The 16,019-nt window shown below is 31.7% G+C and overlaps 2 protein-coding genes across 2 annotated transcripts in view; one reads left to right on the top strand and one right to left on the bottom strand.

Annotated features, from left to right (window-relative positions):
* The window catches only part of LOC134690974 (3-oxoacyl-[acyl-carrier-protein] reductase FabG-like), a 29,952-nt gene extending 28,870 nt beyond the window's left edge, over positions 1 to 1,082 (bottom strand). Inside the window, exon 1 of the mRNA XM_063551161.1 lies at positions 996 to 1,082. Coding sequence (XP_063407231.1) covers positions 996 to 1,032 — 37 coding nt within the window. The 5' untranslated portion in view covers positions 1,033 to 1,082. The remainder of the gene's footprint in view (positions 1 to 995) is intronic.
* On the top strand, positions 775 to 14,190 carry LOC134690975 (uncharacterized). The gene is made up of 6 exons (XM_063551162.1): positions 775 to 824; positions 6,031 to 6,159; positions 7,768 to 7,795; positions 8,373 to 8,579; positions 11,350 to 11,465; positions 13,933 to 14,190. Exons 2-6 carry the CDS (start codon positions 6,037 to 6,039, stop codon positions 14,056 to 14,058), a joined length of 600 nt encoding a protein of 199 aa, XP_063407232.1. The 5' UTR covers positions 775 to 824; positions 6,031 to 6,036; the 3' UTR covers positions 14,059 to 14,190.
* Positions 14,191 to 16,019: the final 1,829 nt, after the last annotated feature.

The raw sequence follows: 16,019 nt of genomic DNA, 5'->3' as shown, positions 1-16,019 counted from the left end.
AACAATAATTTCAGAAGAACATTTTTGTTTAAAAAAAAACCAATCATAAATTTTGTCCAAAATTGACGCGGAATATTTTTATGTAAATAAAAGGGGGGGGGGGTTCTACAAAAAAATGACAGTTTAAACGAAGATAGACAGACAAGGTACATATTAGAAAAAAAATATGCACACAAAATAATTGGCCAGCAACCATTGGATTTTCGGGGGAAGGGTGGGGGGGGGGGGGGAGGGGGGGGGGGGGGCTATGGATTTTTTTTGGAGAAAAAAAGTTTGTTCCAGTTTTTGGAGAAAAAAATAATTTGTTTTTGACACTGAGAAAAAAAGATTGTTGTTTGTTTCACCCTCAGCTACCACTATATGTAATGCTAAAATTGAAAGAAAAAAATATTGTTTTCGACTTGTCGCCTAAAAAATAGATTGTCCAGAAAAAAAATCCATAGCACCCCCCCCCCCCCCCCCCCCCCCCCAAAAAAAAATCTAATGGTTGCTGCTTTTTTTAGCAACGCGAACCGCACAATCAGAAGGTTATTTTAGGTTGTCAGAATATGTCAATATTTCCGGTTCTGCTAGTAACAACGGTAGTGTTACTCCTGTTAAATTAGCTTGTAATTATATATAGGGATTAGGCATCACACTATTTCAGGTTGATAAATAAAAGGCTTAAAAAAATGAAAAACAATTGAGTTTACAGTGTTCTTGTTTATATGAGAACATTTTTTACTAAACTAAAATTAAATTTCCCGCGCGATTTTGACTTCATGTGTCCTTGAATTTTTATAACATGGTTATCATTATCGTCAAGGACGTCTCTCGATCAGTCAGTAAGTAGTCTATATATATTAAAATGTAAAAAATGCACACAGATATGCATTATGATTTATACAACAAATTTATATATTTCACGGGTTATACAGAAACTATAGCAGACGAGTGTCTCAATCCCGGGGTTACAATATGAGTAAAACGTATAGCAGAACATAATATATCCCTACCTGTTACTAGGACAACTTTGTCTCTAAAGTTAGCCATCTTTTCAAGTTACACGTAAACAAAACTGTATTAGGCCAAGACTATTGTTGTTTATGATTGAGTGTTTTCTTCTTAAATAACTTGTTCAACCTTTTTTTTTAATTACGCCCAACCTTTAATTTTTTTTCTCAACAAAGTCGAATTAGAGTGTGACACTAACAATGTAAATGATTGAAAAATACACCATTTGTCTATTCAATCTTAAATAAGTTTAAACTGGTAACTCTTTGAGATCAAAGCGTTATTTTTCAAATATTTTCCTTCAGATAAAAAAGTAAGGAAAAGTGAAAATAAATTATAGTAGTATGTTAATCTTTCTGTTTTCAACTGAAAGATGTTGGTAAAAAAACCTGCCTGTGCAAACACAAAATATCTTTAATTTATCGATAACCATGGCCTATCATTTTGATGATTTTTGATAACATATCATATAATGTATATGAGACTATGTACTCCTTGCACACGTTACCTAACACAGGGAAAACGCTGACCTTGCTTTGGTTTGTCAATTTCAGCAGTGAAATTTAATTCAATCACAGTGCGTATTATATAATATAATTTAATTCAATCACAGTGCGTACAATGTATATAATATTATATATATATACAGTTGTTAGTCAAATACGTTTTGTTTCAATATACTTTTTCACTTTTTTGGTGTTTTGGAAAATGTTGTTTGTGCAGTATTTAGACCCTTCTACTCTACATAACGAAATTTGTTTTACATGCACACGTATAAAAATTGCGGTTTTTATCCAACGCAATCATAGGTTTGAACGTAGTTTTCAATTTAGACTTGTTTATATTTTATCGTTTGGGCTTGTATCATATTTTCCCTCCGGTTTATATGATCCGCTCATCCTATATCTATACTATTAAACGAAAATCTATACTATTAAACGAGAAGACCTCATTTGGGTGTCGCTTCTCTTCTTTCCACAATTAATTGATCAGCACGCCTCTGTGTCCTATAGGTACAGTGCATAGTGCCATTTGTCATCCATTCATATGATTATTCAGATTGAGTTATTTTTGGAGAAAAACGAGAAAAAAGGCATCCGGATATTGTCCCGTCATTGGACGAAATTTTAAGTCGGATTAGACTTCCGGTTTGCGTTTTTCTGTATACTTTGAACATACTATACAAAGAACAAAGATTCTATGTACGTCCCTGACAAAGAATAAAGTGTATTTTCAGAATTATATCTGCTTTCATTTTCAAGTTTACTATCCACGGCAGTCACAGAGTTTATTAAATAGAGAGGGTCTGTATACTATATGAATGATATCACTATGGATCGATAAGAAAAACTTAGAATGGAAAGTAAATACACTATATTTATATAGTAATGAATGTTCATAATAAACAGATAAGCGCTTAAAATATTCATGTGAACTTTTAATACCTTTTCTGAAATTCTTCAGTCAATAAATCTTTTACAAAATTCATTGATTATAAAAAAAGAAGATGTGGTATGATTGCCCTGTTGAGACAACTCCCCACAACAGACCAATATGACACAGATATTAACAATTGTAGGTTACCGTACGACCTTCAACAACGAGTAAAGCCCATACCGCATACTCAGCTTTAAAAGCCCCCGTAATGACAATGTAAAACAATTCAAACCAGAAAACTAGCGGCCTTATTTATGTACAAAAAAATGAACGAAAAACAAATATGTAACACATAAACAACAACCACTGAATTACAGACTCCTTACTGGAATGTTCATAACATCCCAAAATGTATGTTCATATTGAAATTGATAGAAAACCAAAAAATGGGAATATTGGAAATAAAGGAGGAGGGATAAAAAAAAAAGCATTTTCCTGTCCCCAATAACCTTTAGCTATGACTTATGATACTTTTGCTGAATTCTCCAGTCATTCAATATTTCACAACTTGAAAATTGTTCCAATAACACTTTACATACTTTAAACTTCGCTCTGAATGCCCGCGATTTCGCATGTGTGTTCTAGTATGTTTAAAATGAAAAAAAAAAACTTATTGACCCATTCCATCAAAGATGAGGTTACATTCGCCATCATATTGTTACACATAATCTTCCTTGTAACAATATCCACCATCCATGCCTGTGACAAAAAAATCAGAAACAATGAGGCCTAACTACCAAATGAAATTCACTATGAATCAAAATCATCTACATCCTAGAGGTTTCATTCATTCTATGATTATAACATGAACATGTAGTTACCGATTTTAGCATGGCTGCCAGAGGCCCATATCCTAATGGCAACCAACGTCAAATATACATAATTTACCATTTATATCAATACATTTTATTTTTATGTTATAAAATATTAAAACCTTTTGATTCATGTGCTTAATCGCGTTTCTTTAATTTGTATTCCTGTCACAGATCAAAATTCATTATATAGTTATACTAACTACCATTTGATTTTAATTGGGGGGGGGGGGGGGGGGGGGTGAATTTAGGATGAAATTTAAAAAAAATAGGCAGGACAGGTGTTTTGAGTTAAAGAAAAAGGCAGGACCGAACAGAGTGAAAAATAAAAAGGCAGGACAGAGATAACAGCTAAAAAAAATGCAGGACAAAATTTTTCATCCTACCCCCCTCCCCCCTAAAAATTATATGGTAGCTCCCTAATATTGATAATTTGTTTACAATGTTCTAATGTGAATATGTTCATACTTCATTTTGTTATTGGTGTACTCACATACCCAATTAGAGGGCTTAATTGATATGTGAAATATCATGTCTTATATATAAATAAATAAATTTTGTGTATTTACTGTCTTCTGATTGGTTAAAATTATTAGTTTTATTTTCAATGTTGCCAATTTTAATGGCGACACGACCACTCTGACGTTGTGTATTCATACGCCAGCATGTGCGTACATTGTTATTGTCAAGATAAATAATATAAAAAGTTCTTTTAGCCTTATTTTTGATAGAAATTTATTTATAATGAATGGCAATAATTTATTTTGATTTTATTGAACCATAAAACTAATTTTTGACTCTTCACATTTTACATAATCCGCTTTCATTTTCAAGTTTACTATCCACGGCAGTCACAGAGTTTATTAAATAGAGAGGGTCTGTATACTATATGAATGATATCACTATGGATCGATAAGAAAAACTTAGAATGGAAAGTAAATACACTATATTTATATAGTAATGAATGTTCATAATAAACAGATAAGCGCTTAAAATATTCATGTGAACTTTTAATACCTTTTCTGAAATTCTTCAGTCAATAAATCTTTTACAAAATTCATTGATTATAAAAAAAGAAGATGTGGTATGATTGCCCTGTTGAGACAACTCCCCACAACAGACCAATATGACACAGATATTAACAATTGTAGGTTACCGTACGACCTTCAACAACGAGTAAAGCCCATACCGCATACTCAGCTTTAAAAGCCCCCGTAATGACAATGTAAAACAATTCAAACCAGAAAACTAGCGGCCTTATTTATGTACAAAAAAATGAACGAAAAACAAATATGTAACACATAAACAACAACCACTGAATTACAGACTCCTTACTGGAATGTTCATAACATCCCAAAATGTATGTTCATATTGAAATTGATAGAAAACCAAAAAATGGGAATATTGGAAATAAAGGAGGAGGGATAAAAAAAAAAGCATTTTCCTGTCCCCAATAACCTTTAGCTATGACTTATGATACTTTTGCTGAATTCTCCAGTCATTCAATATTTCACAACTTGAAAATTGTTCCAATAACACTTTACATACTTTAAACTTCGCTCTGAATGCCCGCGATTTCGCATGTGTGTTCTAGTATGTTTAAAATGAAAAAAAAAAAACTTATTGACCCATTCCATCAAAGATGAGGTTACATTCGCCATCATATTGTTACACATAATCTTCCTTGTAACAATATCCACCATCCATGCCTGTGACAAAAAAATCAGAAACAATGAGGCCTAACTACCAAATGAAATTCACTATGAATCAAAATCATCTACATCCTAGAGGTTTCATTCATTCTATGATTATAACATGAACATGTAGTTACCGATTTTAGCATGGCTGCCAGAGGCCCATATCCTAATGGCAACCAACGTCAAATATACATAATTTACCATTTATATCAATACATTTTTATTTTTATGTTATAAAATATTAAAACCTTTTGATTCATGTGCTCAATCGCGTTTCTTTAATTTGTATTCCTGTCACAGATCAAAATTCATTATATAGTTATACTAAGGGAACTACCATTTGATTTTAATTGGGGGGGGGGGGGGGTGAATTTAGGATGAAATTTAAAAAAAATAGGCAGGACAGGTGTTTTGAGTTAAAGAAAAAGGCAGGACCGAACAGAGTGAAAAAGAAAAAGGCAGGACAGAGATAACAGCTAAAAAAAATGCAGGACAAAATTTTTCATCCTACCCCCCTCCCCCCTAAAAATTATATGGTAGCTCCCTAATATTGATAATTTGTTTACAATGTTCTAATGTGAATATGTTCATACTTCATTTTGTTATTGGTGTACTCATTTACCCAATTAGAGGGCTTAATTGATATGTGAAATATCATGTCTTATATATAAATAAATAAATTTTGTGTATTTACTGTCTTCTGATTGGTTAAAATTATTAGTTTTATTTTCAATGTTGCCAATTTTAATGGCGACACGCCCACTCTGACGTTGTGTATTCATACGCCAGCATGTGCGTACATTGTTATTGTCAAGATAAATAATATAAAAAGTTCTTTGAGCCTTATTTTTGATAGAAATTTATTTATAATGAATGGCAATAATTTATTTAACCATAAAACTAATTTTTGACTCTTCACATTTTACATAATCCGCTTCGCGGATTATTCAATGTGAAGAGTCAAAAATTAGTTTTATGGTTCAATAAATTCAAAATAAATAATAGCCATTCATTAAATGTCTAATGAAATGACTCTCATAACAGAAAAAATAACAGTAGATATAAAAATTGTGACTGCTTTTTGTTTCTAGGTTGTCATGTCTCGACTAATGCAGTTTTTCATGTCAATTGAAATAAAAAATAAAACCGGAACAACCTCTGAAACACTCATACCATTGGCTAGCCGTACAATCGAAAAATACGTAATATTTAAATTCAAGGTGAGATGCAACACTGTTAGTATACTACTGTTATGAAATTTTTATTATAAGACGTTTGTTTGACAGTGTTTTTCCAAAAAGGTATTGTTCTAATTTTAGAACCACGAAGCCAAGAACAGAGTCAATACATTATTTATAGCAGAAAACAATAGTGCTTGATAAACTTGTTTTTAATATTTTGATGCTGTTTTTATTATATAGATATAGGAAGATGTGGTGTGAGTGCCAATGAGACAACTCTCCATCCAAATAACAATTTAAAAACTAAACCATTATAGGTTAAAGTACGGCCTTCAACACGGAGCCTTGGCTCACACCGAACAACAAGCTATAAAGGGCCCCAAAATTACTAGTGTAAAACCATTCAAACGGGAAATCCAACGGTCTAATCTATATAAACAAAACGAGAAACGAGAAACACGTATATATTACATAAACAAACGACAACTACTGTACATCAGATTCCTGACTTAGGACAGGTGCAATTATGTATGTTTGATATGTATGTATATATGTTTGTTTATTGTGTAAATATATATGTTGTGCACAAACTGAAGTTTATACGACAATAAAATATTTGATTTGACTATTTGACTTGATAAACGCCAATAAAACAACGACACAGATTGAGTTTACCTTAAAGACATCTAGCGGTTGGTACATTCAAGATAGGCCAAAGACTGCAAGATAATACGGGGACAACACAACGAAAATCAAACGAGAATTACCCCCCCCCCCCCTAAAAAAAAAACGAAAAAAAACAACAAACAACCCCAAAACAATAACAACAATAACAAACAATCAAACTTACTAACAACCCCCCCCCCCCCCCCCCCCAAAAAAAAAAAAAGATGAATAATAATAAATAAATAGAAAACAAGATAATATGAAACAGCATATGTCTACAAATAAAAAAATCCAGTAGTATACGGCTGTTCGAAAGTCATATATCGATTGAGTAATAACAAACCCGGGTAACAAACTATTACTGAGGTAAACACATCAAATAAAAGACGAAACAACCGAGACAAAGAAACAATAAAGAGCAACAAAAAGCAAACGACAATGCAACACACAATGAAACGAACTATAAGATAACAATTCCCATTTTCTTGACTTTGTACAAACGATAGATGGGATGGTTCACCCTTTTCAAGCTATTCCACAGTTTTTATGTAGTGTTTATTGTGAACATTTAGTTAACAATATATTTATTTAATTTTGTACTGCCTCAACAACTGGAAATATGAGTAAAATCTCTTTTCCGTCCGTCTGTTCGTCTATCGGTCTGTGAAACATTGGGTCGAGCACTTTAGTCAGAATTTTCTTGGCCTCTATTAAATATTTGAAAGGAAAAGATTTAATTTTTGTTCTGCACCTAAATAATGTTGAAAATACAAATTAAATGGACCAAAAAAAAATAAGAGTAAATAATTTTAAGGTGCTCAGGTGCTCCAATATACAAATAAAAAGAATGGTAAAAAAATAGAAAGAATATAAAACAAAAGGCACAAAAATGAAAGAATATAGAAATAAAGGACAACCAATCCAAATCCTCATACTTACAACTTGAATATTACACGAAAATAAAAAATAAAATATTTTCAGGTTATTGGGGAAGCCAAAATTGTTGCGAGTAAGTTTTTAGTTTTACCTTTCTTTGTGTCATACTATTCTGTTTTGAAATGTCGCTATCAAATCATATTAAATTCCCGTAAAACATGCAACATACATGTACATAACTGGACACATATTCCCCGTGAAAACGTAATATACAGTCTGAGTGAAAAATAAGCTAAAGCTTAATTTAACCCGAAACTTCATGATTGCAGCCGTGTATGTAATAATTAGAATCTAATACATCTTTTTAGAAGCGGTTTAAGTGCTCACATTTTTTTTCTAGTATCTATACTTTTAAACGAGAAGACCTTATTTATGTGTCGCTTCTCTTCCTTTCACAACAATAGGGCATCTGCGTTATACATGTACATCTATACATTATTGCACTTTATTATAGTAACCACTTATAAACTTGTTAAAATAATTAAGATACAACTGTATGTTTGTATTCCTTATTATTTAATGTTTTTCAACCTTCAAATTCATTACGTGATAGCTATATAGTATGTGTATGTGTGAGTGTGTGTGTGTGTGTGTGTGTGCACGCGTGCGCGTATGAGCATGGAAATATAAAGACATTCTCTTTTTTATAGTTCTTGAAGTAGAGGATGCCACAGTTTTGGATACGGTTACTTCAACCTTAATGGTTTCTGGTCCCTTTACCGTGACATGCACACCTCTTACCAGTTATGAAAGATGGGCAAGGCTTTTAGGCGTTGATGAAAAGTTCACAGGACCAGCTCCAAGGAAATTGACAGGAAAATATGTCACTTGGTTTGAAGTTACACTAGAACATCATGGTAAATTAAAATTACCGTACAGTGAAGATCGCTTCTAACTTCTAATCAAATATTAAAAAAATTGTTCTATAGCAGTTTGTAGAACTGTCACCCTGGCATTATTTAGACAGATCTAGCTAGGACAGTTCTAATCTACAACTGAACTGTCCTACCTAGAACTGATTTAGACAGTTTTAAATATATAACTTATTTTGACAGTTCTACCCCAGAACAGTTCTACCTAATCTTTGGTCAAGTCTACGACTAGAATAGTTCTACAGCTAGATAAATTCTACGACTAGAACAGTAACTGTTCTACGATTAGAACTGATTTGGTCAATTCTATCCATCGCACAGTTTAAAGAACTATTCGTGTTAGATATAAGGGTGTATGTCATTTAGAGCTGTTTTAAAATCCTGACAGGTTTGGTCAGTTCTACGGCTAGAACAGTTTTAGACAGTTCTGCTGACAGTTCTACGGTTAGAACTGATTTAGTCAGTTCTTCTAAGACTTCTACAACTAAAAGATGTAGAAGTGGTTTGGCCAGTTCTACCTTGAACTTTTTCTGATAGTTCTAGTAGAACAGTTCTAGGGAAGAACTGTTCTATGACATATTATTCTGACAGTTCTAATTAGAGCTTAGAAGTGATTTCCACTGTATATATAGCGTATGGTATACGCCCTCAGTAACTGTTTTACTCGCTATTAAGGTTAATTTAGTTTCCGTTGACTTTGAGTTTCTGTATTAACTATTATTCCTTTGTCCTCTCTTATGCTTTCTGTAACGATGTTTGTCAACGGTCTTTTTACCTATATTGCCATGACGCTGTCAATTTATTTTCAACTTTTGTGTTTGAATGTCACTTTGATATCTTTCCCCTTTATTTTTCCTTAATAATTCGTTTGGTTATTAACGGGCCGGACCATATGAGTATTTGGACCATATAGGTATATATATATTTTTTAAATTACATTATAAACGTTTCAACAATACAAAAACTTTATCTAAAAAAAACAGTGATGGTTTAAAACATGACAATTTTTTAATTTTATAATACAAAAAACTGCGTAAAAATTTAATATTGATGCCATAGTTAGTTTTCATCGCTAGTTACATTCGTGCATGTAGGCTTGGATGACATTCACTTCCACACGGTATCATTGCTGTTTTGCATTTGCAAGAAATTTGTGCACGATCTTTTTCATTTACACATGTTGTTTGCGAGTGAAAACAAGTTTTTTTGCAGCTGCGTACAGTGATACCGAGGTCTTTGGCAATTCTGATGTCTACGGTGTTTTTAAGAAGCTCTAGATCTCAAATATCGTAAAATGACGGCAATACACCATGTTCACAACACAACTTAAATAAACTAATATGATGCTACTTTCCAGTGACTTCTTATATAACAGTTCATTAAGAAATTTTTGGACATATTGCCATTTACTTGTAATAACAAATCGGTAATGACCCATCGGTAATGACCATCGGTATAAAATGTGTTACTTTAAATTTGACAATTAAGTAAAATTAACTATGTGAAACTTCTTAATTTTATTTAGCTTATCTTTTTATTATAATATAATGATAAAATTACCTATATGATAGCGTCTTTTGAATGAACGGTCATACCATATGAAGAGTTTAGAAGTATTAAAAGTAAACTGTAACAGAGTGTTAATTACCCCGACCATATGAGTATATACCCATATGGTCATGACCATACGCGTATGGTCCAAATACTCATATGGTCCGGAACATATACAAGACTGTATGATTTTAAGTTTGTAGAAATTGATTAAGGTTTTTGGTGCAAAAATGACTGAATAAATAGTCAACGATTAATCTTACAGGGCGATGGATCGTGTAATATGATTCTGTACACTTCAAAATATAATATATAACAAGTCAAAAAGGGTACAACATCGCCATTTAATAACTATCAAATGAACAAATATTAAAGATCATTATATTTCGGATAATAGATATCCTTCTTCGGTAATAGCACGATGTGAAATGAATAATGTCAATATATTCAAATTGAGACGCTATCAAAATCTTGAAAGTTTATACAGTTTAAGCGGACACCACAGACGCTGGTACACTTTTTTTTAAATTCCAAACACTGCGCAAAGATTAAAAAAATATGCCAAATAAAAATAGTTATTTGTGATGTGAACTGGCACAGCTCTTCATTTCCAAAGGTTGTGACAGTAAAGATGTTATAACTGCATGGAGAACAGTCCCCAAACAAAAAGATAAAAAATGCCCTAACCGATCCAAGTTGGTATAATACATTGTATTTCAAATTTGACAACGGTAGGGCAATTGCAACATAGACTACATGTTTAAGCCTCGTGGCTATGTACTTATATAAATATATAAATTACGTTAGATTAGAATATTTGCGTTAATTAAATTTAATTATGTATGTATGTGAGCATTTGCAATTATTTGTATACTGTTATACAATACCATATGTATTCTCATATATGCCTTGCACTACTGTTACTTTATTTATGAAAATGTTATTACTATACTTAATCCATAGATTTCAAAGTGTTATTTCATAGAATGCCTATAATGCTTATTTATTTCACTTACTTGCTTATTGTGTCACAAGACAAATATATGTTAGTACTTGTTAATTCATGAAGAATAAAAATAAGTTATAAAAGAAAGAATATTTGCAATATAAATCTGAACTAAAAAGGCAAGTTGCAATGTAATACTTTGTTTATGGTGAAATTGTCCCTGTAGACTTTACGTATTTATTTTTGTATGATTGACAGGTATACCTTTAGAACAATTTTTGGAATATTGGCGAGACGAAGCAGCTTCAGTCTTAGAACAACGCAGTAAAGGACAATTCGAAATTGAAATTTTCAAAGTACTTGGTGAAAGAAAAGTATGTTTTTTTTTTTAATAATTTCCCTCTCCAAAACCTTTAATCTTTAATGTACCAAAACGAATACTACATGTAGATAAGAAACCAGTGTCGTGTAGATTGGTTTATATGATTGTGATTCAGTAGTTCCACTGCTGAATACATTTCATTGCTTTAGACTATTATTTCGTCTGTCTTTCAAATTTACATAAATTGAAGTACCAGTGTTCTAATTTTAAACTTTTGGTTTGATACCAATTAAACACAGTTTGTAAATATTGGTTCTATAGCATTTGTTATAACCTTTTGTTAAGGTGGTACCTAACACTACAGGGAACTAACTCTATAAAGTTAGCTAAACGTTTTAATGACGTTGTGTTGTAAAAGGAATATAAAGCTTCTCAATGATAAAAATTGGTGTTTGTCAAACTGCTATATAATAAGTGTATTTTTTTGACAAAAGCGTTGGTTCAATTTTTTTTGAAATTTTTATAGTTTTGTTAAAGGGTCAAAGTAAATACTTTGACAACATTTTTTGAAAATTAAACGAGCCAAATTAATTTTAGTGAAAGTGTTGGGTACCACCTTAAGTAAGGGGTAAAAACTCAAATATAACTATGACGGCGTGCACAAAGTTGACGGCCCCTGTAAAATGCGCTTTTAAAAGTAGCTTTATGCAACCGTGTTAAGCCTATAATTTATATAGGAAGTTTTTTTTATGAGAAATTGATTAGAGCCCGCTATTGAAATCCACATGATTAAAAAAGGTTATCAAAATTAAATCTATAAAGAATGAAACGAACATGGAAGAAACGGAAAAAAACATGTGTAACTTGTAACATTAAATGAGAATAAAATATAGTTTTTGACATGAAATTTGTACAAATTCGACGTATATTCCTGCATTTTCGTACAACTTTTTTTTCGGATTCGGACTATGACGTCATACGAATTTCACCTGAAAAAAACAAAATCAGACATTGTGGATGCGTTTGGAATGTAGTTCGTTATGTGTAATAAGTAGTAATTTGGAAGGATTTATATCAGAATAGGGAAGAATCGGTGAAAAAAATATGTACTTGCCATTTTCTTATTTCGAAATTACTCGATATTCCAAATGTGCATAACAAGAGGTTTAAAATAATCTGCAAAATATGAATGATTCGATAGTCCAGGCTTAACACCGGATTTTTTTAAATGTCCAGCTATTATGTTACAGTTTAATGAAATAACGTTTTAACGCTATTTTCTGAATAGGGTCTACGATATAGTCGCTTATTATTTCCTTTACACTGCTCTTAGCATGTAGTTCTTTAGATTTCCAGAATGTGCATTTGCTATACTTTGTTGTTCGAAAAAATGATACATTTTGAACGTTTATTTTTAAAATTATGTGATAAACTACGTGTCCAGTGTTTTTGTTACGCTTACGTTTTCTGAGATGTTTCACCGACGTCGTAAATGATTTTAGATATTTGGAGACGTTACGTTTGTGGACTCAGCACGCCGTCTTTGCATGCTGAATCAAACCATAATCCTAACGTTCATGTCCTGTATGTACACACAACTCTATCATTGTAAAAATAACGGAATTTGATTACACTTAGCGCTATAAACCACCAGGTTTAATCCACCATTTTCTACATTTGAAAAAGCCTGAACCAAGTCAGGAATATGACAATTATTGTCCATTCGTTCTTGATGTGTTTTTTCCCATGATTATGGAATTTCCGATTTGATATTTCTCTGAGTTCTGTATTTTTGTGATTTTACTTTTTACAGACCTCAACCTGGGTTTTAACCTTAATTAAATTACTAAAACACCTTCAGCAAATTAAAGCATACATTTGCATGAGGTTAAAGTACTAGTCTTAGAGTATTTGTTGTGTTCAGTATCGTATTACTTCTTTTTTGTTTTTTGAGGCTCGAATCTTTCCGAGAAAAGTGTTTACCGAGTAAAATTTTTCTAAAGGAGCAAATATGTGTCAGGTAGATTTTATCTTATAAGGATATAAAAGTAAAGGTCAAATACGGAACAAAAATTACGTAGTTATAAAGGTATATGATGTGCAATTATGTATGTTTATATTGTAGTATATGTATATGTGTAATTAACTAACATTTAGTTGGATATATTATAATTTATAAATGTATGTATCACAGATAAACTAAACTAACAAGTTCTAACAAAATTTATTATATACTACTAACGGTTAACGAGGCCGGGATGAGGAACCGGTATTTGATGTATCCACTAACAAATGACAAAACTATCAATAAAATATCATTTTCAATTAAAAAGAAAAATTATTCATATTCAATTATTGATAAGTTTGTATTTTACAATTGACATGTTGATCGACACTGTAACCACAGGTACAACCTGCCATATCATTGTAAGCGATTGTATTATTTGTATAGTTTACCCCAATATTTAACTCCGTCCAAGACGTTTAAATTTTTCCTTATATTTTTTTTTATATTTCAGGTGCATGTGTTTTCATGTAAAGATAATCCGGAAGACTGGGAAGGTCTAATGTTAAAACTTCCGATGTGGGTCAAGATGGGAGACCAGATTTACAAGAAGACGAAACTCGTCACAAAAATGTTATAACAAAGACTGTAGTGTTTTCATCAAATATTACTTGATTTTAAAAGTGAATGAGACTAATTAATTTGTTTTCAAACGTTTTACATTGTGTGTATAATTTTTTTGTTACTGATAATAAATAAGTACAACCTTCCATGTCAAGATTTTAAATCCCTCTAGAATATTGCCCCTACAATTGCCAATCTAGAAAAAAAGCCATTCCGTCTTCATAAATGAATAAAAACATTACCGCGTAGTAAGATATAAAAGGCCCCGAACCGACACATTTAAAACATAAATAAAACGAGAATACGAACTGACTTATGTACATAATTAAAAAAAAACGTAAATATTAAAAACACTTACAGCATATACAACTTAGTAGATGTGATATTATGCAAACGAGTCAACTGTCCGCCAAAGTTTAAATGAAATGGATGTAAGCAATTATAGGAAATTGTTAAACATTCAAAACACTCAATACCATATATTTGGGCATAAAAGATCCCATAGTTTGATGCAAGCTTCTGTGTTTATAAACACATTTATGACGTCATAGTGCAATATAGTTTATAAAAAGCTAAATACATTTACACCCTGATATTTCGAAGATAAAAAGGAGTAATACAAGTTCTATGTAGAAGATCGCAAGAGCTCACATACATGTTTAGCCTCTCCACAAGTGTTCATGTCACCAAGGCAGGAGCCTGTAATTCAGATGTTTAATTGATTGGTATGAGCCTGTTATATTAGACTTACACCAACATTTTGACACCAATTTTACTTCAATTTGATTCAAGAGCATTCGACAATGCTTCTATAATTTACACACGTTATACGGAACTGCTTCAGAATCACTAAATGTTGTAATGTTGTATAGCTAAACTACTACTAATGGGTAATTCCTCACTGGTATGTTAAATCCTAATTGCAGGTGTTTATAGTAGCTCAAATTGAATAACTCTCGGTTACTGCTATTTTGTCAGTCTATTCGAAATAACATAATCAATGTGTTGCACACTGTTACATTGTAAATAATACACTCGCGCGTTCTTCAGTGTGCTTCACTTTGTTATATTATTTCTTCATAGACAGAAAAAAATATTACAGTCATTCCTTAAATGAATACGGATATCTGACAAGAAGTTCAAGTTATAGTAACTTGATAAAGTAACATTTGTAAGCACATATATTCAACATTTTTTTTTTTTTACTGTGATGTTCTTAATTATGTCAAAATTTAGATTTTGGCATTGCTTAAGATTATTTTTTTCTCTCAAACAGTTTATGGGCCAGGCGTCTTTACATTAAGTTCGTTGAATTTGTACTGATGAGTATTTTCGTCTTGGTACACATGTATGTGAAATTCACATCAAACGAGCTTTTACATGAAACTCACGTAAACATATTCAAGTGAGTTTCACACACAAACAAATAGCATTTTTCATGATTTTAGTCAAATTTAAAAATTTTAATTTTATTTGAATAATTCATTTTGAAAACTCAAGGGAAAAAGATCCCTGTAATTTTCATGTTAAATTCCCATGATTTTCACTTGTAACTCACATGAGTGGAGCTTCCCTGTGAAAGCCTCATTATGGTTTATTTATTAAAAAAAAATATAATCAAATAACTTTCAGTGACTGCGATAACTCTTTGATCGGTACTTTGTTTGATTTTTTCTATTCGTTTCGTGCTGATCTTTCAGTCAAACCCTTTCAAATTATCTTATAGTTTGTTCTTGAGTTGTTCCCAATCAGAAAACCCGAACCGTATTTGGCACAACTTTTTCAAAACTTTTCCTCAGTGCCTGTACATGCTGTACTTGTTTTGGCTTTCGATTGTTTGTGTCTGGTTGTCACTAGTAAAGTCTTGTGTGGACGAAAGGCACTTGTTAAATTTTAAACCTGATGCCTTTTGTTAGCTTTTATTAGTATTTTTCTTTGTCCTATATGTTCTCCTCTTTATTTGCATTGTGGTCCTGT

The sequence above is a fragment of the Mytilus trossulus genome, chromosome 11 (genome assembly GCF_036588685.1).
Source record: "Mytilus trossulus isolate FHL-02 chromosome 11, PNRI_Mtr1.1.1.hap1, whole genome shotgun sequence".
Classification (NCBI taxonomy): domain Eukaryota; kingdom Metazoa; phylum Mollusca; class Bivalvia; order Mytilida; family Mytilidae; genus Mytilus; species Mytilus trossulus.
This window is presented reverse-complemented; position numbering and strand designations above follow the sequence as displayed.

Bases quoted from the DNA above. Each gene is read 5' to 3' on its own strand.
- LOC134690975 (XM_063551162.1), top strand. From the start codon at position 6,037: ATGTCTCGACTAATGCAGTTTTTCATGTCAATTGAAATAAAAAATAAA. The intron at 8,580-11,349 runs GTAAATTAAAAT...TATGATTGACAG, and splicing joins AGTTACACTAGAACATCATG to GTATACCTTTAGAACAATTT. The intron at 11,466-13,932 runs GTATGTTTTTTT...TTTATATTTCAG, and splicing joins AAGTACTTGGTGAAAGAAAA to GTGCATGTGTTTTCATGTAA.